Raw genomic sequence first — 26,474 nt, 5'->3', positions numbered from 1 at the left:
CTCCTCCAGCCACCCTCCAAGTTTGGTGAAGATTGTAATACGTTGACTGGGAGACCACCTCCCTTCTGTTCCCCCGGGTGCCACAGGCTCGAGGGGTGGGGGTGGCCTCTGTCAAGCTAGGCCCCAGAGCCAGGCAATGGCCTGAGACTGAGGTGGGGTGAAGGAAAATGGCACCTTCCTAGCAAGGACAAGAGCAGAAAATAAGAACGTGGCTTTTCAGTGTCTTTTGAAACAGCAGCAAATCCAGCCAAAAGCTCCCAAATCCACTCTCTCACACTCCAAATCCCAGCAACAGCTCCTCCCTCTCCGTCTACCGAAACTGAAAGCAGGAGGCACAGAGCTATGCCTTATATAAGAAATGCTCGCATAGAGCAGAAGAGGAGCTCTCTAGTTGGCAGACAGACCTGCCTAACAGGGTTTGGAGGGATGAGATTGGCGTTTTCATGGCTACAGAAGGCCCATCTCCCCCCTGCTTGTTGCTCTCATAGAACAGAATGGAGGCTCTCAGGTTGGCAGGGAGAGCTGCCTATCAAGGTTATGTGGGCTAAGATAAGGGTTTCCACAGCAACAAAAGGTCTGCAGACATTCCAGGCCTATGTTGCCTAGGGAATCAATGGATCAGCGCCAACCTGTCTGGCATCATGAAGCATTCACAAATCGAACAAATCGACCCCAAAAGTCATGGATTTCTGAAAAACGCAGCCCGACAAAATGTATTTTCGTGATACATGAATCAGCCCAATTCGTCACAGAATTTTATTCGTGTTTCGATTCGTGCCCATGTCTAGACGCTACCCTTCCTTGAACTTCTGCAGACAGCTGTCAGTTTAGAGAAGTTTGTTTTTCTCTCTTCTTCTAGTAATGAGGACTAAACTATGGCATAAAATATGGATTCCTTGCAGTTAATGTTTACTATTAGCTATCAGTAACGCAGTAAAATCTTTATAAAGGGTAAGTTTTGTCCAAAATCTGATACTAGTGATTACTGCAGTAGAAGTGGTAAAATTAAGACCAGCCTATTCTCCATGGAAGGGGGAAGGCCTATCCTGCTTATGTCATACTGGTATAGTCTCTTGTTAAAAAAAAGGCTACCATATTTCTCTCAGAAGACAGACTCTGGTTTAAGGTAGTTAGCCATGTTGATCTGCAGTAGAACAGCAGGACTTGAGCGGCACCTTAGAGACCAACAGAATTCTCAGGGTATAAGCTTTTGAGAGTCAAAGGTCCCATCTTCTTGTATCTGAAGAAAGGAGCTTTGACTCTTGAAAACTTGTACCCTCTGAAATGGTGAAAGTCTACTGTAAGAAAAGGAGCTTGGGCAATCACTATGCTGGCACCGAGACTTGCGGATTTTTTTGTTTTTACTTCATGCCTAAAAAACCCACAAAGGTTGCTCAAGGGGAGCTGGGCTCTTCCAGCCTGTTTTGCAGTGTTTTACTCTGTTCCTAAATGATGTCATCTCCCCATGGCTGGGAAAAAATGGAATTTTTTATTGCAAATTGCAGTTCTTGGAGAGGCAGGAGGGAGTTCAAGATCTTTTGAAATTACCCTTTCCTAATTGGAAAAGCGAAAGGGCCAGCTTTCAGCAAATGAATCCTTCTAAAGAGAGGGCTTCTTTCCCCAAGAGTTTTGGAAAGAGCAAATAAGAACTGCCACCAGCAACTAGTGGAAAGGTAGAAGAGGTTTAATGACATGTGTACATATGTTCATATGGCCACTCTGCATAGCTCATCTAGAAGGGACTTCAGCCCCAACAGAACTGATGGAAAGCTAAACAATGGCCATCTCCTGCTTTAGAGAACAATGCCTTTAATGCTCTCAAGAACCTCAAGGTGGATCAGCTCCACAGGAAGAGACTGAGTGCTTGGGGGGGGCTATTCTCCCTATAACTTCTCCCTCAATTTAACTCTGAGCCAAACTACAGTACCCATGGGTCTATCCTGTGGCCACCATTGCCATTTTAGAAGCATTTGTAGTTTTTCAAAAATTGCCACAAGTTCCCAATCTTGACTGACTGAATGGCAGCCCCAGGAGCTCTTGTTCCCCCTTGCACCTTTTCAAGTGCCAAAAAAGACCCCTGTTGCTGTTTCAGCATCTGAAAAAATGAAAGGGCAAACAAAAGCTCCTAGAGCTGCCACACCATGTACGTGCTCCAGTAGGCGCCTCGTGGCAATTTTTGAAAAACTACAATTGCTTCTAAAACGGCAATGGACCCATGGACACTGTCACTTGCGGTCTGGCTCTCTGACAACTTCTGGCTATCCTGTGATCATTGCATAAGGCCTGTAGTGGCAACTATTAGAAAAAGATAAAGTCTTTTCAGAAGGAAACCTGTTGAAATTTAGATTAGCTCATTGAGGCAAGCACCATTGGAGGGATGGCTTACACTGATGGCACAATATACACAAATAATTGTACAGACATACAATGCCAAAGCCTCTTAGGTCAAGTCCAATGTGAACTGGAATGGCTACTTTCAAGTTTATGGGTAAAGAAATACAAATAAGCAAGAATTCATCTATTTACCTATGTAGGACTGAACTCCCCAACTTTCAAAATTAGGTATATAAAACCAAGCCATAAAACAACAAGCCACATGAGCCCTTTATCATGACGAACATTTATTTGAACTGGAATATAGCTGCCTTTTCTGGCTGCTGCCAGCAGGAAACAATAAATAGCTGAGTCTTATTGCTTCAGGAGGGAGGAACAGGCTTCGTCTGTTTAATACAAGGATCAGTTACACAACACACAGTATCTGAGACACATTTAATCATTTGGGGATGGAACCTATACATTATGAGGAATATGGGTTTGCTCTGTCACACAGCACTCCCATGTTTGTTTGCAACCCATGTTGCAAGGATGTGCATTTTCCCGCTCTGCAGGTAACACACAATGAAGATGTCATCATGACTCTGTGTGAGTTTCATCATCCCATTATGAAAAGAGAAGACTCAACAAGGGGATGCGTTCAGCGGCAGCCTCATATTTCTCACAAGATTCAGTTCTGCCTTAGGAGTCTGCCAAAAGTCAGAAGGAAGGCTGAAATCAACATTAACGGGATTCGGGTTCACTGAAAACAATGGTATCAAAAACCAGGTACCATAGCAGTGCAATCCGAAGCAATGTTTTACCCTTCTAAATCCAGTGACATCAATAAGGTTAGAAGGGTGGAGATCTACTTAGGAGTGCACTGCTTTCACCTTCAAAAACCAAACACCTTCGGCAACTTTCAGTTTTAGCTGAAAGCCATGATATTTGACCACAGTGATAACTTTTTTAAAAATACTGCCTAAGCCACACACTGTGGAGTTCCAAATTTCCAATGCAGAATACTATGACAACACACTTACATGGGAACCACATTGTCCAAAGTAACTGGAGCTTACTCATATGGAAAGAGAAAACTAAAGAGGTTTTGTCTCATTAAGCACTGTTGTCCTTTTTTAATTTGTTGCAGAAAGGGATAAAAATAAGTGGACTATAACGTGATTGTACAGGGGGAAAAAATTATTCTTGCACATTACTGGAAGACTAGTGCAGGCCTCAGATATGGAGTTTCCCAAATGCTGTACATGCAAATGTTAACCAAAACCTTCTTATGGTTACAATAAAAATAAATAATACATTTTATTCACAAGAAAAAAGACCCCAACTAGAGAAGAACCTTTCTTTTGACAACAGTGCTTGAGTGTTCCATTAAAATACCAGCCAGCTGTATGTTAAAGTATAAGCACAATCATTTAAAAATGTAGTACACAAGTAATCTAATAACTAACCATTAAAAAGGCCAAACAGCAAGTACATCATTTATGTGGCTATTCTGCATATTGGCATGCCAAAAGAAACATAACTAAATCAGTGTCCGATCTTATTCGCTTTCATATGAAAGTGGTGCCAATTAAGAGTTTTCTGCATCTTGGTGTTGCTAAAAAGCACGTTCAATTGTCTGAAGGTTTAAACAGACATAAGCATTTACATTCACTATTTAAAACAGTTGAGTGAATACTGTGAAAGATGCTGGGGGCGTTACAAAGAAATACATTTCGCAACTTGCATCTAACATGTCTAGAACACAGTTCAAAACAGTTTTATCTTGGTACAGTAAAGGATTTTCAGCTCTTTTTAGATGAGCAACCACACGGCCATCATGTTTGCTGTTTGCAACATCCCAGGAAAAAGTTCAACACTGCATCAGTCCTGATACACTGATCATACACGCATTCAAAATTAGAGATATTTACAAGGGGTGGGGATTAATTTAAAAAGCTGCTGAAAAACATGGACTTCTTTAGCCAGCTGTTGCACTTGCTGCAGAATGAGGTAATTTAAATGCAAACAAGTTAAGTCTAGTAGAGTTCAGGGTCCATGCTATCTACAGTCAAGCACAGACTGTTTCAGAGAATGGATTGGACATACTATACATTGTAAGAAAGAAAATCATTCAATCCAGTTAAATCTTGCTTTGTAGTGCTCTTTATGCAGGACTGACTAAATGTCAGAAGGCTTCCCAGCTTGATTTGACAACTGGTCTTTCAATAGAAAGAAAAAAAAATGGTAAATTCATTATAAATTAGTTTCATCCCAGGAAGGATCATTCATGCTCTTTAGAACTTTCCGGACAAGCTTTTCAAGCTCCTTGCGGGCTCTTTGTTCTTCTTCCAGCGATTTCTTCATCTTTTTGTTATCCTGGCAAACAAAAGACAAACATATTATGCTAACTTGTTCTGAACGGCTAAAAGACTGCTTCTCATCAAAATGCCTAATTTTACAAAGGGGAGGCATGAGAGCTCATCTCTGCCCAGATTTTTGCACTCACATTCCTTATTTTGTTATCCAGTGCTCAGAGAAAAGGAAACCTGGCACAACCACTAATGATGGTTTTAAAAAATCCGATTATAACTAAGATGCTACAGCATTCAAACACAGAGGATAGTATCCTGCCTTAAGATAGGGGAAGTTATCCAGCCTAAGCAGCCTTCCTACAATTTAAGTGGCTCTTCCATTGGAGGAAGGTTCCTAACTTCACTTAGTGGAGTAGAAGGATAAAGGCCAGGAATTACAATAGCATGTGCATGGAAGGGGGGGAAAGTCAAGACTAACAAGGTAAGTGTTCTACCTGCATTTTAAGTAAATGCCCAATAGCTGATATATAGTCCTGATAAAATATGCCTTGAAAAAGCAAAAACCAGAGTATTAAAATCCACGCATTCTCCTGCCCCAAAACTTTATATGTTTACAAAATAATTATCTACAAAGACTTTGTAATCTGCACAGAATTGTATAGATAAGCTGCTCTTCACGTCCAGTCTCTGCAACAGTACAGAAGGGCTCTGGTGCTTCAGCCTGTGCTGGACTACAATCAGATAAGCAGTCTGAGAAAAAAAATGTAGCTGTGTAGACTGCATGGCTGTCTTGTAGTTTGCATGTGGAGCATTCATGGGAAGGTTCCTGCTAGTCTCAATAAAAGTTCCTGCTTGCAGTTATGGGCTATAGAAGAACCAAGATTCAAGTCTAGTAGCACCTTTAAGACCAACAAGATTTCCAGGGTATTAGTTTTTGAGAGTCAAAGGAGCTTTGATTCTCAAAAGCTAATATTTATTTATTTATTTATTTAATCACATTTCTAGACCGCCCTCCCCGTCAGACGGGCTCATCAACCAACCTTGTTGGTCTAAGATGCTACTGGACACAAACCTTGCTCATATACGTGGCACTAACATCCTCCAGAAGATAACCAAGATCAGCATCCAATATTAGGTAAAGCAACGAATACTGGAATGCTTCTTGACAATTGCCAAAGTGGATTTTTGTTGTTCAGTTCTTAGAGGTGATACGAGCAGGTAACATACAAGGATAGCTTGTTTCATTCACTGTGTGTGCAGTGGGGGAATGCTGTAATAAATGAGACTCCCAAAATGTTTTGTGTTTTAAAACTCACCCTCATTCATTCTAAGTTACAGAGCAACTTTGCTTCAGCTACAATAAGCTAAGACAGTTTTCTAATCAACGCTGCATGTATCAGTTACCTGACACTTATAACAGCAAAAAAGTAATTTATTCTATTTTACTTCATTTACTTCATTTTACTTCATTTACTTCATTTTACTTCATTGGGTCCCCACTGGGGACCCAAACCAGCTTATATTGTTCTCCTCTCCTCCATTTTATCCTCACAACTATCCTGTGAATTAGGCTAGACTGAGAGAGAGGGACTGGTTGAAGGTCACCCAGAAAGCTTCCATGGCAGAGAGGGCATTCGAACCTGGGTCTCCCAGATCCTAGTCTGACACTCTAACCACTACGGGTACATGCCAAGGTTCTCAGAAGGGGACATTCTCCCTCTCCCACCATGGAAGTTAATATCTGTATAGGAAAATTATCATTTACGATGCAGCCCAATGCAGAGTAGTATCAGAGGATGCTGGTATGCTGCAAGAGGCAACAGGATAAAACCAAAAACTGAAACCATACAGAAGCACAATCCCATTGGCTTTCGAACATGGTAACAGTCTAGATTTTTCATAGGCTGTCAAACACTCATAAACCAGAAGATCTACTGGATTTCTGTTTACCTCTGGCCAAGAGGTACCAGAACTCTGGAAAACCTGAATTTTGAAAACAAAATATGCAAAACAAGCAAACTTATACTTGGGCAATACTGCCTATGTTACTATTTCTGACTTCTGAATGTGCATTTTTTTTGCAAGGAAAAAAGAAGTGTGGGATTTCAACCCAAATAAAACTGGGTAACCAAAAAGGTTGGGAAAACACCGACACAGACATACACACACAGAGACATATATGAGTGCCAAGATCAAGATAAAAAAACAAAACAAGCCCCAAATATATTTAATAAAATTCCAAATTTAAAAAAACCCTGTGTAGTTAAAACAATGTCAGCCTGGTTCCACATAAATAAATACCTTCCTGTTTTTTAATGCAGTCATACACACAGGGATACCTTACATTATAGACAGCTAACAAATGACCAGGTACTATTATACCCATCATAATATACATGTGACCAAGTAAGTTTCAGCCATGAAGCCTTCCTCATTGGTCCTAATTTGCTTAATATGCACCGTATAATAAATTATTAAACTACAGGATACTTTACCAAGCACAGAGTAAACACAAAAAGGATGTAAATGATCATGGAGTGTATAGATTGCAATTCTCCATTCAAGGAAAATAGAACTGTCAAGGGCATGCTAGTATAAACGATGGTTTTTTTTAGTTGCCAAGATACCTCTATAAGGCAGGTAAGGATAAATCATAGCACGCATAGTGTGTATAGCCACAGTGAGGAATCCCTCATGGCTCAAACAACATTGATGTCATGTGTATTGTGTGTGTGCAATAGTACCTAGTCATTTATAAGGTGTCTGTAATATATGACATCCCTCTGTGTATGGGTGCATTTGTGCAATACTTTTTACACATGAGGAAGGTATTTAGATGTGGAACCAGACTGATGTTGTTTTAACTACACAGTTTTATTGTTTGGAATTTTATTAATTATTTTTGTGTTTTTTGAAATTTATATGCATTTTTTCTGTCATAGGGTTTGGGTTACCTTGGTGTACTTATTACAGCTCTTTCTTGAGATATTTAGGATACACAAAACAGATAATACACTTGACTCAGGATCACAAAAGTTGGTGACAATCAAAGTGAACAGAGGCATACATGCTTAGTGTGGTCATGCATAGGGATGTGAGGGCCCAGGCATGAAAAAAGAAAAAGGCGAGGGGGATAACCTTTTCCCAATTTTCCAAGGGAAAAAGCAGGCAATTTAGGCGAGCACTGAATAAAAATCTCTTTTGGAATGAGTGAAATCGTTTGAAGACAAGTGTTTATCTATTCAAAATATGTAGCATGAGAAATTTAAGACAATTTAAAGTACTATATGATCATTCCTATGTATAAAACAGACATGTAGAACATATTTTCAAGAATGTGTTCATTGTTTAAATGTGGGATTAATATGCCGTAATGTGTTTGATAATACGTTATTAAAGAATTTGGTCTTTTCCACATTATGAAGTTAATCTGATATTCAATATGCTGGTAGTCTTACTACCAGCATATTGGTAGTAAGATTTTTTTCTGTCCAAATAATACACTCTTTATTGTTTACTCTCAAATTTGTTTTCCAATTTCAATTTTTATTTTTCCTGCTCCTCAGATGGCAAAAATTAAGATGCACGTGTTAAGGCTGTAAATCGTAAAGCAATTTGCAGCTCTCTCTCAACTACTGGGTATATTTATTGCTTGTAATCATATTTATTGCTTGTAATCATATTGTTTTATATTGCTGGCTTTTGCTGTAATAAATTGGATTTGGATTTGGTATATTTATAATTTTGCTTAGATAAAATTAAGACGTCTTGTACTTTTAGATTCCATAAATATGCTAAATACTACTATTTGACATGTTAAGGTATAAGTCATGCATTTTATGTTGTTAAAGCATAATAAATTGATAGGAATGAAAGTACTTCAAATGTGTCAATTTTTCTCCAAGTTTCCATTTTTTCCTTAGGAGAAAATAATTTTTTTTAAATTCAAGGTTTCCAGATACTTTCTCTCTCTAGTTCTGACTAACACCACAGGTCCACAGCAGTTTTTCTGGTTTTCCGCTTAATGGTTATTGATTTATATAATGTAATTGTTCTATATTCTCTCAGGTGTAACAATACCAGTAGTACTCAGTCAATTCAACATTTGGAGCACAAAAACCTTGAGCACCTGTAAGACTTTAACTGTGGCACCAGGAAGAGACTGATGGTGTAGAAGTCTAAATAGAGTTGCAACCTAAGCAGACTTCCTCGTTCAGTCCTGCTGAATTCAATGGGACTTACTGCTAAGTATATATGTGTAGGATTGTACTACGTCTAGCAATGGTGACCCACATTAATAATGATAACAGCAGCACAGTAAAGCTATGTGGATGCTTGACCCTCACTGACACCATATATAGAAAGATATAAGAAGTGCTAGTTAAGAGCATTCAGTACCAACTATCTCCTCCAATCCCCCTGCTGACTCTGGCCATTATACATGATGGTGGAGCCACAATTACCAACGTACCTGCCATTCTGCGCCCCCACACTGATGCTAGAAAACACCTTTGTCACCTGGACTTACACAGGCTATCACCAGTTCTTGAGCATAGTGGTGAAGCTACACTTTACCTGTTTGTCTGAACCATTGCAAGCTATCTGTCCTCCTGACTCTGAAGTGCTGAGAAAGCATGCTATGTATCTTTTACCAACCTGTCTTAATTCCTGTACTTCATCCTTTAATGCATATACTGTGTCAACAAGACTTCTAGAACAGAAAATTAAGATAAAATAGCTTTACAATATGTAAATAGATTCTATAAAATCACATAAAGGATTATCAAGAGGTTTTAAATTACATACCATGTAATTTAGAATGGAAAACGTACGTAATACAACAGTCAAAATATTCCTCCCTCCCCCATTCTATCTACAGTACATTTTAGTCCGTTCTGTAGTATTTTCAAGTTTTCATTTTTAAGTAAATGTCTATCTGTGCTTCTATGTAACATAAATCTCTGCTCACAGTTAGTACGTAATTCACTATTAGATGCTAGTCACCTGAAATCCTGTTTGTCTGAACAGGGTTTGTACTAAAGAAGCACTTACTAAGTTCCTTTAAAAAACGGTACCTTCTAAGAGAAACACAATACATTTATCAACACTGAAAGCATCTATAGACCCTACATATTAATAATCCCATAGCACTCAAGAATGCCACCTTACCCACAAAATTGATCAATTCCCAGCTGGTACAAGGATGAAGGAAGAAAGATGCAAAGAGAAAAGTTAGAGGACCCGAGAATGTTGATATTCATCAAAATGGGCTACACAGGACTGAGGGTGTACTGTACACTTTAGGAAATTCAGAAATGAATTCCAGTAGGATATTCATCTTCTTAAATATAAAGGTAAAGATTATGCAAGGAACAAGTTCACAGGAAGCTGAAAAAAGACACACTATTTCCTACTTGCAAGAATGTGAAGCTGACCATTTAAAAACTCATCATTTGCTAAAAAAAAGTCTTACTTTTCTTCTATCACAGTTTGACCATTACTTTTTGTTTCTTCTACAATAATTTTCTCTTCCTCTGGAAGCAGCACTTGGGGAGCAGATTCTTTACGGGAGCCTAATGCAAAATAATAATAGAATTAAAAGATAAACATCCAGACAGTACTACTAAACCATATGACAGAATACATTTTTTTTAAAAAAATCCAAGATTATTATTATTATTATTATTAAGAAGTTATTTGAATTAGTGTGCATGAGACAATATGGCATTTGACCTGCTAGCCCTTTACTTTTAAAGAGTGCAATACAGAGATTTTCATCATAGGTGTGTTCCCGTTTCAGTGAGAATGGTTAAGAAATTGCAGTTTTTCTTCAGTGAGCAGTAACTAACATTTGATTGCTAAATTAAACCAATGAAAACGTTATACACAGAACCATTAATGGATCACAGAACAAGGTAACCCCTTACCCTAACATATTTTTAACTTCTATTGATTTAGGCAAATCTTCCATACTTCAACTGGTGACCTCACTCTCATAATGCACACAAAATAAAACAGGAGTCCAGTATCACATTGAAGAGTAACAAAATTTATTCCAGCATAAACTCTTGAGAGTCGAAACTCAGTTCGTCGGATGCAGAAGCATTCAATGGTTTCTCAAATTTGGGGATTGCAACCAAAAGAATGCATCCTCCTCCTGCTGTAGCGTGTTACTTGAAGCAACATTACAATATTCCATTCTATTGTCTCCTCAGCGCAACTCAACGTACGAATAGAATTTTTTTTTAAATCTGAAGGAACCTAACATGCTTCAGAATTTGCCTACTTCTTTATATTCCATTCTTTTGTCAAAGCGATCAAAGATGAACAAAAAAAATAGAGGGCAACCAGGAGCAGTTTGGTCTAACCCTGTCCTCTGTCGTTGCTACTGTAGTAAAAGAGACTTCACAACAGCTAGACGCTGTTACCAGGCCTTACATCCTGATAAAATGACAACAGATTACCAAGTTATTATTTGCATATGGCAGTTAAGTCCTTACTTGGTAAATGGTCATAGTATGAAGGAAGTTAGAAATCTGAATTAAAAACACACAAGAAGTTGCTTTGTTTCTACAAGAACTAAAACTGCTGAAAGCAAAATCATTTTTATGTTGCAAACACAGAACAAGGAAGATACTAAATCAGTCTGTTTTTGCTCTATACCTTTTCCTAACTTACTTAATTTCCTGGAAATTCAAAGTAGTTAAGTTGAGGAAAGATATGGAAATATAAAACTAGTAGTACTTTTTAATTTTCTCAATAAACAAATAGCAGATAGTGTACATCCAAAACAATTAGGCAGGAAAAACACTTCTAACCCATTACCACAGCAAATAATAAAAGGATGCTCTCAAAGAAAATAGGACTGGGGGGGGGGGGGAGGCAACACCGAATGAATTCTGTGTTGATTTGCAGACACAATCATAATACATCATTAGCATCCCCTTGAATGTGTTGAAAATCAATTTCTGCATATTTTAGTTCGACTATTGAGCTGAAATAAAGGTTATTATGACATTAAGATATTGAAAGATATTAAGGCAGTGCAAATTTTTGCCCATTGTGACCTGTAAGTTACAAGCAATATGTATTTATTTCCAAACATCTTTAGCACTCGCTTCCTAGCAGCAATTAAAAATCTAAATGTAGTCATCTCATTTTAAACTACTGCCTAAGAGACAGCCAGTTTGGTGTAGTGGTTAAAAACAGCAGGACTCTAATCTGAAGAACTGGGTTTGATTCCCCACTCCTCCACTTGAAGCCAGCTGGGTGACCTTGGGTCAGTCACAGTTTCTAGGAACTCTCTCAGCCCCACCCACCTCACAGGGTGATTGTTGTGGGGATAATAACATACTTTGTAAACTGTTCTGAGTGGGCATTAAGTTGCCCTGAAGGGTGATATATAATGCAAATATTGTTGTTGTTGTTGTTTTAAGAAATAAGAGTAACTACTTCATTGTTTTGATTTTACAGATGCTACAAGTGCAGAGGAAGTTATGTAAGGAAATGCACATCCTATAGATAACATTATAAACCTTGATAGACTCCATTCTCAGCTATGCCATAACTATTTCAGCAACAATAACATGCCTCTAAACATTCAGCCTCAACCTAACTATGTTTACTCATGAAAAATTTCAACGGGATTCCCACCCTCAACTGTTCATGCTTAGGACTGCAATTCTTCCTTCTCAGTCATCATAATGCTTATGATATTAAAGCTGCTCAGAATTTTTTTAAAAAAGTTTTCCATGCTGTTAAGGCAGCATGGAAAAGCATGATTTTGCAGTGAAGGGATGGATTGAAATGAAGAAGGCACAGCAAAGCTTAATACATGAGGAAAATGCTTTTGCTCATCAAGCACCATAGTTTTAAAAATAAGAGATTTCACTCTTAAGCAATAAGCAGATTCCTTTCTTCCAGTATTTGCAGGTTCAAAGTTTTATGCAATCAAATCTAAGAAAAGGAGAAATAAAAATAGGTAATTTCCAGAGTACTCGGCGACAATTAAATTGAATTCTGAAAACATCTACCAACATACAGATTATTCCACAATTCAGTCACGTTTTGATTAATTCAAGTCCATTTTTATTACAAATCCAGTGAGTGGCAACAAGGAGAAACTGCTAATCAGAATGTTAATTTAATCCTAACAAATTCTTTAAATACCAAAAGTGAGTGATAGTAACCTACAAAATGATAACCTTGTGTTTAAATCAGGTTCCTTTCCCCATCCACCAGCATCACAAAATGATTTACATTATACAGCAATATGTAGACTGTCACCGTGCGCACATGTATTTATTGCTACATGAAACCAGGAACAAAATATATACAAGGCAAAGTTCAACAATAAATTGGTAGAAGGTTAATAATTTAAAATCCCGTTTTTATAGCAATGTAAAACAATCAGTCTTACTATATTCATAAAGACATAAACCCTGAGTTACAGATACAAGATTGTTGTATGAAAGGGTCTTTTGAACATCCTCCCACAACAGGGATGTACATAAAGGCAATTTAGATTTGATTTCCTCAGGGCTTTTGTTCAGGGGGAATGTGGGGGAACAGAGTTCTGGAACCTCTTGAAAATAGTCACATGGCCAGTGGCCCCGCCCCCTGATCTCCAGACAGAGGGGAGTTGAGATTGCCCTCCATGCCGCTCAGCGGCACAGAGGGCAATCTCAACTCCCCTCTGTCTGGAGATCAGGGGGCGGGGCCACTGGCCATGTGACCATTTTCTCTGAGGGCAACCCACTGAGTTCCACCACCTCTTTTCCTAGAAAAAAAGCCCTGGATTTCCTTATCCCTCCTAAGCAATTCTGTCAGAGTTTATGAGGAGATGTGTGCGCTACCAGCTCCCCATTACTACATGCATAGATCTGGCTCCTGGATTTGGATTTTGACCCCAGGACACACTGTCTCGCACGCTCAGAGTGCTTTCCAGCAAGATGATTCAGGTATAGGGGCTGGCTTTCATACTCAGCTAAGTCCTTGTTGCAAGAGTTGACGATGGAGCAGAGGAGTATACACATACCCCACACCCCAAATGAAGGGAATCAAGCCAGAAGTGCAATCTACTTAAATCACACCGTTTAAAAAGAGAGAGAGAGAAAAGAAGACAAACACTCCTCAGAGACCATAATACATTACAAGGAAAGCCTTGCCTGGCTCCTGGAAATACAGTGGGACTCCAAATAAATATTCAGCTGAAGTACTATTCCATGCTTATATTTCAGCACCCCTCTTATACACACACACACATATATTGCACATCTATACAACTTCTAATGATATCAAATTTCCCTCTACTTTGCAGATGTATTGATGCATTATGTATTAGGATGATTTCAATCACATTACTTTGTGTACCTCTGCAACCCTTCAGTCAGATCAAAGATAACTTGTCATTCCTTTTATTCGTATGCAGCCCAGGAATGAAATGCTTATTATTACCTTCTCCAATTTTCTCTTTGCTCTTATCGGACACAAATATATACCAAAAGAATATTGCTTTTTAATTGCACACATTTGTATCCTGTACATAAAACAGGAAAGATGAGAAAGTATCACTTTACCCTCAAAACAACTGTAACATAAGATAAAGAATTGAAATACGTACTTTTTAATATTACCCTTTGACGTAATGGCATATACACCCCCTCGTTGAAAAGTCAGCCGCACAGACACACGTGTCATTAACAGCTAGAAAACTACTTGTATAAAATGATGTGCTTGCTTCACATTTTGCATGTTTGGGATTTGAGATAGTGAGCAGAATTCACATTACAAAAATCTCAAATGGTTAAGAATGAGATTAAAGAGAGCAGCAAACAAAATGAAAGACAAGAGGATTCAACTGAAAATTGCATGCAAAAAAAAAAGGAAAGAAAAAAAAGGATCTCATTCATACATCAAAACACAGCCCCGGAAAACACACGTCAAACAAACAGGAATTACAATCTTAGGTTGTAATTTTAATATTGGGCCACAGCGCAGCTTCCATTTGATTTTAACTCACTTCTGCTCCCACTTTTCTCCCTAATCATAGAAACATGGCTGGAAGAGAAATCCACAACTACCTCCCCCCGCCCACCCCCCATGACCCCTGCTCCATGCCCAGATGGCAAAACACTTCCAGGATCCCTGGCCAAGCTGGCCAGGAGAAAACTGCTTCCTGACCCCAAAGTGGCAATTGGTATTACTCTGGGTGTGTAGAAAAGGGCCACAAGAACTAAGCACTGATGTAACCCTTCCTGCCCTCCCCCTCATGATCTGCTTAGGTCCACAGAATCAGCATTGCTGTCAGACGGCCATCTAGCCTCTGCTTAACCCCCACCCCAAGGAGAGCTGAAGGAATGAAGAACAAAATTTCTGGAGAGAAAGCCACAGCATTTAAATTCATAGAAAACTATTGGCGTGTATCTATCATCCACAGGCTTTGCAGAGTGCGGCTTTTCCACTTCTCCTTCCAGCTGCAGCCCACTGAGACCCTTGAAATTCTGATCCTGGACACTCGGGAACAGCACAGAGGACAAAGTGGGGACCTGAAGGGGGAAGGGGACATTGGTAGAAATCATCTCTATCTTTAGAATAGCACAGTTGGACACATGCCGTTGCTAGTCAGTTAATGTTCGTAGTAACAACAGCTTATTCATCCATTTGTTACAGTTATGTGCCACCTTTCCTCCAACTGGTTCAGGTTACTGTTTTACTCTCTCTTATCAGCTTTTTTAGGCCCAGCATCAGCAGCTTGCAGAAGCCAACCCAGGGGGCTTCATAAATAAATGAAGATCTGAATCAAATTTAGAACCATCTGCTGCTAACGTATCAGAACCAAGTAGCAATTGTACTCCATTTTTCTTATGCATGCTTTGGAGCTATAAATTTACTTGCAATGGCAAGAAACGACTGGATGCCCTGGTTTAAGAAACCACCATGACTTAAATCCCATTGTATCATCTGTCATGGTTGTTTCCCAACCATCTAGACCCTTACTGATTGAAAACGCTTGAATTATAAGCGTTTCTTTAATTACCAAATTACACTTAAGAGGTTCAAAGGTTAAGCGCACTCTTAGCTTGGCAGCTAAGAATAAAACATTTTTGAAGCAAAGCGGCAGCATAAATATTAAGATCTAGCAACTGCATCTGGATTGCTTTACTGAAAACAAGGGCCCTACCTGTCTTTTGCTATATATGACTTGGGTCTAACGTGGTATTTAACAAAGCAATCTTCAATACATCTACTCTGAACCTACTCCAGTCTATTTGATGGGGCTTACTCCTAGGAAAGTGATCTTAGTACTGCACTGTAATATAAGATGGTATAATGAAGCGGTTAGGAGTATGAGCGGGAAACTCCCCAGGTGACAACTATTGTGCCATGAATTCACTACATGACCGTTGCTAAACCAACCATTTTCTCATCCTCACTGAGAGCCAGTTTGGTGTAGTGGTTAAGAGCGCGGGACTCTACTCTTGAAAGCTGTTTGATTCTACACTCCTCTGCTTGAAGCCAGCTGGGTGACCTTGGGTCAGTTACAGCTTCTAGGAGCTCTCTCAGCCCCGCCCATCTCACAGGGTATTTTATTGTGGGGATAATAATGACATACTTTGTAAACCGCTCTGAGTGGGCATTAAGTTGTCCTGAAGGGCAGTATATAAATCAAATATTGTTGTTATTACGATCCCCTGCCACCTACAATGTGGAGATAATGAGACCATAAGGGTTACAGAAATAATACTAGAGTACTTTGACTGAACAAAAAGTGCTATATAAATGCTATACTTTATTTAAACAATGTCGCCTATGCAGTTATTTCTTCAGCTTATAATTATCTTAACCAAATTTTATGGGGCCGGTAAAAGTTTTAATGTATATACAATATTTTTCTTTTAAAAATAGAATTTGGTGTATCCGTATTGATTCTATCATTGATGATGTGTCTGGTGTCATTATAAACAAGACCTAATTCTTATCTGTAGCAATCCTCACCAGATTAAAGAAAATAATTGGAGCTTGAGGAACACAGGGAAGTATTGAAAAACACAGGATTGGATGCTACAATTCTTATCTTCTCCAGGATGGAAGAAGGTGTCTCACTTTGCAGAGGTGAGCTATAGGATCCATTTCCACTGTACCCAGGTATGGAAGGCTTATAAGAAGCAGAATAAAGTATCCTTCCTTCAAAAAAAAAGCCTTGATGTGGAATGTTTTGCTTTTAAAATAAAAATCAGTCATCTACAGCAGGAAGGGACCAATATGTCATGGAGCCCAAACCCGAAGATTTCTGTAACCAAGCAGCCTTAAAAGATTGGCTCTTTATCCAAAGTGCTTGGAAGAAAACTTGCTAAGCACACAGGAGTATTCTAAGACAAATCACCATACTGTATAAAAATACACCCAAACAGTTCAAGTCAGTAAATTAGATCCTAATTAAAACAATATTAGGGGGGGAAATCTCCTAATAGCACAAATTAATCCACTCCAAGAAGAAAATTCCCTTCTTCTCCCTCAAAATGTAGTAACCATTTAGATAAGCACAAAAGACTCCAAAATAATATACGATTGCCTCTTTTACCCTTCATCACTGTCAAGATTCATTCCAATTTCTTCTTACTATAATGAGCATAAGAAATTCAGATTAAATTTGGTTGCCCTTTCTCCACTGGCCCAAATCACCCAGCAGGGCTTATGAAAAGGTTAGAGACAAGTATATAGCAAGCTAGCCACCGATTTACCCCTCAGAGCTTTATCTGACAGGAAACTTGTTTATCCAAGCCGTTTCTTGGTTCTTCCTCTTTTGGAAGTCTTCTCCTACACCTGCCCATAATTCCTCTTCTTCCTGGCTGCTGCAACTTTCTACCAACTCTCTGAAACCAGTTCCTATAAGCCTATTTTTAATTTGTTTTATGCGTCTTGGTTTTTCTGAGCTTGCTTTTTAATGGTTGTTAATTGTAATGGTTTCATGCTTTGATGGTTTTATCTTGTTTACTTTGTGAGCTGCCTTGAACAGGTCTCTGAAGAAGCGGCATGTAAATGTTTTAAAAACAAATATTGTGACCCAGGCCAGTTTGCTGTGTACACAATTTTAGACTACCCACAATGACCTTAAATATATCTGCAGGCTTGCAATGTGCTTGATGTCATGTGACACTTCCACACATGCATCATCTATCTACATTACAATTTTAAAACCCACCAGAAACTATGAAAATCTCATGGCAGCAAACTAGAATATTTCATTTATTAGGCAGGTTTTTACCATGATCCTGGCATACAATGTGATGGCACTAGTGTTCCAGAGAATCAAGGTACTTGGGCCAGAGTAACATCCATATATTCTCTCTGGTGTTTTCTATCCTTTGGTTCACTGACAGTTTCTCAGGAGTCACATTTTTCTTTGTTATTGTCATGACATGACAACTGTTAACACAAGAATTGCCTTTTAAAGAAGGTAAAGGTGAAATTGCAGAAGGACAAGTCGAAGCTGGTATGCCAAGCACTCCATTCAGAGGAACAATGTACAGGATGCATTCAATCACTGTAACATTTACAACTTGCTTGATTAGTCCAACGCAGGCTCTCAATGAAGTTTCCTACATAAAAATATTTACCAATTAAGGACTCTATAAAATAACAAGAAGATCCACAGCAACTGATTAGCATAATAATATGTCTTTTAAACTTGCATCTATTTATCCTATGGTACTGTTTATGAGTACTGTTTATGGTACTGTTTGTGATACTGATTGTACTAATCTCATACTGTGTAATCTGCCTTGAGTCTCAGTGAGAAAGGCGGACTATAAATGACATAAACGAACAAAACAAACAGGAAAAGAAATGCTAGCAATATGTATGATGGGAGTATTATAGGGCGACATCTTTTCTGTACCATTAGCAGCTTATTAGAAAAGGCAGTCATGTGGTAGTTTTTGATCACTCTCTCACACTGCAATAGAATGGTTTTGTTGTCTGAGTATTTTCAAGTCTAGAGTGCTACAGAATTTCATGAAATATTAAACAAAAGGAGATGGTGTACACACTCAACTGTTACCACTTTCCAAAGGGTTTTTGCGTGCATGTCTGTATGTGCATGCACTCTTGCTAGGAGATTATCATTGCATCTTTTTTAGAATTTAGAAGTAGTGATAATCCTGATGGATGGGTCCTAATCCCCATTTCTTTAACACTGATACACAGACAGGGCATCCCGTATTCAAAGAGCAATTTGCAGATTGGGCAGTGGAGAAGCCTTAGCGGAGATCCCATTCTGAAGAAAGGCAAAGAATTTTTCTGAAATCCACTTAGTTCTACTGAACATGTTCCCCAAGGTTTGCTAGTGCTCAACATGGCAAATGTTCAAGGAAGACATGGCCCCCTTACTTAAAACCAACTTTTATGAGACTCTACTGATGATGACTTCTGGTTTTCACTTCTCCACCAGCCATTGATTTGTATCTCCCCCCCCCCCATCTCTATCTTGCTGTATCTTGCAAATTACTGTTTTTTTAGTTCTATTTTACCATGTTGTGTAAGAAAATGTGAAATTAATATATTAAAAAGCCAAAACACAGCAGAGGATGGCCCTTTCATTTGAAACTTTTAAAATAACTATCCCCTTTGATCCAGAGATTGCTTGTACTGTATGATATACGGGATGCTAGAGCATCCTGTAGGCAACGGAAAGGTGAATTCTGCAACAAGGATAAACCAAACCAAGCAAAATGATTTTAAATGCTGGCTTTAGGACAAGCAAAGAGACAGAAGTTCCATCCCCACCTTAAAAACATCCTATTTTGGCACCTTTCTGGGTTCTGAGATTTCAGCAGGCATTGTCTAAATGCTTCCAAATGTTTCTATGTGGATCTGAAAGTCTTGCTCTTAAATTAAAATTGAGACAGCAGGGGAACTGAATCATGGGACACACTGATAAGCAGGTACTGGTAACTTTTCAGGAGACCCTAGAAGAACAGCATGAAAGACAGGGACAGACAGAGCTTCCTTGTTGTCTACAACAAGCCACTGCTTGTTTAAGCCACTGCTTAAAGAGAATAATGCTAGGCAGACAACAGCTCTGGAGAAACTGACAGCCCTTTCCACACTGGCTCAACATCCTTCACTTCAGTTTTAGCCAACAATTACTCTTGTAATTGTTGCAGACAATATACTGCAAGCAGCTGATATGCCAAACTCAACAAGCAGGATGCATCTGACGACAGCCACTGCAGTATCTTTGCAATATTCCCCTCTCTCCCCTGACATGAGAATTTTTGTAAGGTAACTCCTCTATTAACAGGAAACAGTGGTTCTCTGCATATTCCGAGGAATACCTTTTACTTATCCTTGGACTACTTCATAATATCTTCAAAGTGGTGTAATACCATTAGCTGAAGTGCTTGATTAGCACTTATGGGTGAGGAGAAAAAGCTGCATTATAGAAGCGTTTGATATGTTTGAATGGTAGCCTTCATTTCTCAAGTCAATGGAAGAATTGCAGGGGTGCTGTGGTATCCTGCTATCTACAGCAACTACATACGATAGTAACAGAGAAGAAAGAAATCATTTGCAGCACCACATTAAACACTAAGTATGTGTAAGGTGCTGCAAACTCGGGCAGGCAGCTCCCCTGGTGCTGAGGAATTCAGAATGTTGAGGTTATTATGACAGCTAAAAAAAAATCAGTGGACACGAGGGCAGAAAGCAGGGAAAAAACACTTACCTTTATTGTTAATTATCAGTTATTAAAAATATTTGCTGTACTTTTGCTTATTATTCTATGAGATAATATTACATGCATATGGATTATTGCTATTTATCCAGAGTCTGGCTCAAGGTGGCTCATAAATGGTATACTTCTGGCATACCATGGTATACTTCTGGTTTGAATGGTATGAATGGTATGCCATGATATACTTCTGGTTTGAATGAGAGAGGCGTACCTGAAATTACTTAGCAAGAAATGCTGCTGGTTATGATTTTCACTTTTTAATGGATTAATCCTTCCTGTTATCATGGATGACAGGAAGAAATAAGAGAGCCATTAATAAAGAATTATATACTGCTTTGAGCTTTTAAGGAAAATGATATAAAACAAAACATTGTTAACAGTGAAGCAATCAGAGGGCAACAGCAAGGTATCAAAGAGCACATTTTAATGCACATTTTAATGCAAACAAGGCAATGTGCTACCTGGGCTACAGTTAACAGAAAGCATAATGCACAGAGGAGTTGAAGAAAGTGGCATGTAGTGTGTTGAAAGTTCTGGCATACTGAAGCAGCAGAACACACAAATAAAAGCCAACAATAGATTGTCGAACAAATTTCAAGAAAATGGAAAAACCAACAGCTACAACAAATTGACTTACTAAACAGTGAACATAAACTGGCATTTGCTAGACTACAGTGCAAATCATGAATGACAGAACAGCTGGTATGATTTATAATGGAAATAATTGGTTTTACAATGCTATATACGAGCAATCCCCTCCTTACATGTATAGATGATGTTAACACTAGGCTCCCTTGCGGTGCATTTCAAAAATCTTTGAATTTATGGCTCAGTGGCAGAATGCTTGACTTGCATATAGATGCTGTCAGATTTAGCCTTTCAGACTCTAGGAGCAGGTGCTCTGCCTCAGGCATTGAAGAGCTTCTGACAGGAAAAAAAGACAATACTGAGTATAAGGTGGCTTGGTCCATTCTGCATCTGACCAGACAGGGATGGAGGAACGGGGGTCTTAAGCTGGCAGCTATGACTGGGCCAAGCTGGAGCGATCTGCAAATTCACAAGCATGAGGCTTGAGATGTAGAAGCAGCAGCAAGGGCTGCCCAGCAGGGAGCTGTCCAGATGGATGCATTAGTTATTTTTTTTTAAGGAGATGCTGGATCAGTTCAGGCTACTGTTCAAATGAGGGATTATAGAAGGAACTGACAGACCAACCTTTCCCTGTAGCCAGAGTGGGGTTCTTGATCCAAACTCTAGAGTGTTGGGCTCTCCCCCTGAGGAAGACTGCAGGGTAGAAGGCTTTGCGCTGCCAGGTTTGCTCTCCTCTACCTGGTCTAAGTTTCAGTTCTGGCTCTGCCTTGTTTGTTCCTGAGACAGATCCACTCAAGAGGCTCTTGATCTGCCTACTCCAATGAAGCCTGCTGTTGTAGGTGGGGATTTCTTCCGGGAGATCTGTGTGTGCACGGAGCCTTGGACACAGCAAGGAACCAAGGAGGACTCCTCTGCTCCTAAAGCACCTTTCCCTCCCTCTCAGAAACCTCCTCCCTTGTTGAAGACTGTTTTCCATAGTTTCATATATTCATAAACTAACAACTTGTACAAGATTATCATTCTCTTGAGTGGATGACGAACATTCTGAAGCTTCTCCCACAGAGAGACATTCAGAGAGGGTAGGGCAGAGCAAGGCATCCTCCATCCATTTGAGAGAAACTGCTAGTACAGCATTCCATTTCTCCATCAATGGAGAACAACATTCTGGAGTAGAGATGGGCATGAACTGGAAAAAACCCAAACCATGCGGTTCGTGGTTCGTCACATTTCACGAACCACGAACTTTCACGAACCTGCCCCGGTTTGTGAACCAGTTCATTTGTTTGTGAAAACATCATATCCAGGTCAGCAAATGGTCACTTCCAGGTCAGCAGAAGGTCTGCAGGAAGTCCATCCCCTGTTGCCTAAGAAACTGACTCCAGGCTGTCTGCAGTGATGAACCAAAAAATGAACCAAACAAACCAGCCTAAAGTTTGTGGCAGTTCGTCAGAAATGGGCTCTGATGAACCGCCTGTTCACGAACCACGAACCAGCCTGGTTTGTGCCAAACTTTGGTTTGTAATTCGGTTCGTGCCCATCTGTATTCTGGAGTATCCTGTTGAAAAGCAGAATACTTTATGCTGGGGCCCCACATCATTCCCAGCAGAAACAGTACATGAAGGAGGAAGTCTTTCTCCTTTCTAGGTAACTGGCATTAGGAAGTATATTGCCTTTATAAACATGGAGTTACACATCGTGGCTTGGCTATTGATAGGGTCTATCTTAAACTTTATCCGGCCAACACAGGATATCCCTAGACTAATCAGAGCAGAGTTCAAAATGGAGCTGGGAGAGAGGGAAATTAACTCTTCTGGTGGTATTTCTGTGCTTATGACTGATCCCCAAACATTCAGGAAGCAAGGAGAGATGACTAGACTTGGCTTTCACATTTCTCTACTTCAGCCACAAACTGCAGTATACTACCATGACCATAACTAAATGTATGACCTGATGTGAAGCCTGCATGTAATTCAAGCTGACATCAGTCATGAAGGTAGATAGTTGGGCTATCTTGGCCCTCTCTCAGAATCTGTATTGCAGATGCTTGATGCTAGAAGGTGTAAGTACTTCTTCTAGCAGCTTTCTGTCCCATAGGGTAACTGTTGCGTCCTGCACAGCAAGGTGCGAACCCGTATTATGGGCACTTCAAACAGAACCAGTTTACCTTTCCAGGAAAAAGGTTTTTTTTTCCAGAGTGGAAGAAAGAAAACTTCTCTTCAGGCATACCAGCTCCCTCAGCAAGAATACCAGATTCAAGTCAGTCTGGTAAGTAGGTGGATGGCTAGTTCACAGGCTTTCCTCCCCAGAGATTAATTCCTTAGCTATCCCTCTAGGTTTTAATGATTCAGGGTAGTTACTACTGTTCACAACCTAATTCTAGGATTCTGGAAGCTTTCATTAAAACTACAGAGAAGTGTTCTGCCAGAAAGAATCTAGTAGATAAAGGTAAGAATACATGGGCCTCCCTGTCTCCTTATTTGAAAGAGATGCCTCAGATTTAAGGGGGAAGAGGTAATCTAGGTCCGAATCCTATTTCCTAGAGGATTGGGACTCCCTCAAGGCAGGCTTGCTATAGCAACCATTAAGTACTTGGGCATAAACTTCCCCTCTCTCCTGACACACACAAGGCACCATAGCTAGGGATGAAGACCAGCTCTCTCTGGGAGGCCTAGGGATCCTCAATCTTAACATGCAGGAAAGCCCACATATAGCCCATGCCCATATCTGGTACCACATTTTAGTGTTCTACTTTGGCAGTCTGGCACAGTCCTGAAACAGCCACCATGCTAACTAGTATTTTAGGAGATCTGTGGTTCTCAGATACTGTGCCCTTCCTAGGATTTGAGACCAAGAAGATTTTCAGGGTGCAAGCTTTCAAGAGTCAGAGCTTTTTTCTTCAGACACAATGCACCCTTCACACTGGACCTCTCAGCCTGGAGGCAAAATCCCTTTCTGTAGCTAGCAAGGAGCTTCCTAGTCTGAGACGCTGGTGGTCATGAGTTTTGCTGGCAACTGTGTGGTGAATCTGACCATTTATGACTGACCATTTATGTTCAACGACAGGATGACAAAAGGGTAGAAAGCCAATTTTCTAATCTGACCAAACCTTGCCCTGTCCACTTGGGACAAGCAGGGCCATTCTTCCTACTAAAAGGACCAATGGAAATCTGAACAACCCTGCCTTCAGAAAAAGTGAAAATAGGAGCTTACTCCAAGTTAGCGTTCTCCGCTAAAGAAGAGTAATAAACATGGAGAATATTTAACCAGCTCCCTCCCCATCATAAATGACTATGCAAATGAGAAAATTAGTTAGTTAAGCAATCATCAGTTAGAAGACTGATAAAGCATAAATTGAATAGATGAACAACTGACCAATGAAACATTTTAAGGCACAAAGAAATGTATTCTAAATAAAGTTATGTTCAGAAATACAAAACCTTTGATACATTATATAAAACCAGTTTTTCAAAAACACAGTGTACAAGCTAACGTCTATTCACTTGTCACAGCAAACTATATAACTAAAGGTTATTTGCAGCTATCAAATAACACACCTTATATAGACTTCCTAACATCGGTTTTTCATAGGAATGCTTTTGGGCTGCCAACCGAGAAAAGGATTATACATTTTAACTCAGCAGAATGCCTACATTTGTTCTTTTATATCAAGGCAGCCAAAAGGACATTTACTACCAAAACAACTGTCAAGTATATACTTAATAATGATTGTGTTTTTTTCTAAAAGCAACCCAAAGATCACAGCAGTAAAAACTGTGAGACTGAGAAGACGTAATGCGTAATTTGTTTTGCATTATAACCAGGCATAAGGAACATCTACGTAGTTTTATTTATGTTTATATCAAGGCAAAAGAAGCCAATTAAATTTGGCATAGATGATGATATAGTCAGGAATACTTTTTCAAAACAAAAAACAGTATGGCAAAGCCTGTGTTTCAATAGTAAAAATCTGCAAGAGCTAATTTTGCAATGCATATTGAGTAAAACTGAGAAACCAATGTTTCTCAGTGCCAAAATATTGTTCTAGTCAAACCTGCTATTATAAGTTGCTTTGTTTACATTTTCAAGCAGTAATTTTCTTCTTTCCTCCTTACTATTTGTGCCAATGAAGGGTCAGTAGTATTCAATTTTGCTTTATTTTATTGCTATGGATTGCTATTACAAAAAAAATTGCTCCCACTTTGACATGAAATTTTATATTATGAGTATTCAACATCTGTTGAATACTAATACTAATCTATCTGGATTTTACTCTTCCAAGCTATGTAGACATATACATCACTTCCTCTTATTCAATTTAATTATCCTTCTGGTTTAAACTGTTGATTCATATCAAACTTCCACATATGGAATGGGGTACGAAAACCTACATGGCTAGTTTAAAGAATGAATTATATGCATACATTAGCTCAATATAGCATTTCAAATTACATACTAATTGCAGTAATGAGGTCTAGATGTGTAGCCGTGTCAGTCTGTCTGTTGCAGTAGAAAAGAGCAAGAGTCCAGTAGCACCTATAAGACTTAACAAAATTTGTGGTAAGGTATGAGCTTTCATGAGTCACAGCTCAGTGAAGAAGTGATCTGTGACTCACGAAAGTTCATATCCTACCACAAATTTTGTTAGTGTTATAGGTGCTACTGGACTCTTGCTCTTTTCTGATAAGGTCTATTAAGTAGGTTCATTACCTGATATTATGCATGTATATTAAAAATTCCAGCCTCTCAAGTACACAAAGCTTCACAACAAATGTGGAATTTCGGTATTAGAAATGTGTAAGCTGCTTTCAGATGGGAGCAAGATTCAGAAATTCTCAAGCTTGCATACTCCTTCCTCCTCGTAGACTGAAAAACTTGCCAGTTTCAAACAAATCATAATTTGTTGCAATATTCTGTGATTCATTTCTTCCTTACAATGTAAGTCTCCAAACCCATGGATTAACCTAGGTTTGGGATGATTATTTGCAAGGGGAAAAGCCCTTGAAATTGTTATTGCATACAACTGGGATGTCATATCACAATGAATCACAAGTCTAAAGACTTCCAAAGCTCGTCATCTGGACAATGAATCCATATTTTACCTGTAAGAATATACTCCCAGAAAAAGGTATGCTGTTTTTCCTTCTGGATTACAATAAAGAACATCACTCGAAATACAACGAATACTTACTTCAGAAAGAGATCTGTCCACCGTTACCTAACTAAAGGAGAAGCTTGGCAGGAAAAACAAAAATCATATCTATGTCACATGTCTTGCTAATACAATGGTAAAAGAGACAAATACTGCTGGTGTATATTTTGTATACCAGGTTCAGTGCTTTTTAACATTATTTAGCTCACACAATGAAAAATTTAGCAACTACATTAATCATTTTAAAACTCAGATATCAGAGTGAAAATTCTACTGATATTAAGATACACTCAAATCTTTTAATTTCTCATGAGTACATAAGCACAGATGGACATACAAGCTCCCTCACTCACCTGAGATGTCACTGTACATA

At 39.1% G+C, this 26,474-nt stretch overlaps 1 protein-coding gene across 1 annotated transcript in view; it reads right to left on the bottom strand.

The window, feature by feature from the left end:
* Positions 1–2,607: 2,607 nt before the first annotated feature.
* Positions 2,608–26,474, bottom strand: part of ARHGEF7 (Rho guanine nucleotide exchange factor 7) — a 125,334-nt gene continuing 101,467 nt past the window's right edge. Inside the window, exons 19-21 of the mRNA XM_054973483.1 lie at positions 10,102–10,201; positions 9,285–9,339; positions 2,608–4,692 (exon numbers count right to left, since the gene is read on the bottom strand). Of these exons, the coding sequence (XP_054829458.1) occupies positions 4,570–4,692; positions 9,285–9,339; positions 10,102–10,201 (278 nt within the window). The 3' untranslated portion in view covers positions 2,608–4,569. The remainder of the gene's footprint in view (positions 4,693–9,284; positions 9,340–10,101; positions 10,202–26,474) is intronic.

The sequence above is a fragment of the Eublepharis macularius genome, chromosome 3, assembly GCF_028583425.1.
Source record: "Eublepharis macularius isolate TG4126 chromosome 3, MPM_Emac_v1.0, whole genome shotgun sequence".
NCBI classification, from domain to species: domain Eukaryota; kingdom Metazoa; phylum Chordata; class Lepidosauria; order Squamata; family Eublepharidae; genus Eublepharis; species Eublepharis macularius.
The sequence above is the reverse complement of the archived record's forward strand: the minus strand, read 5'-3'. Positions and strand labels throughout refer to the sequence as shown.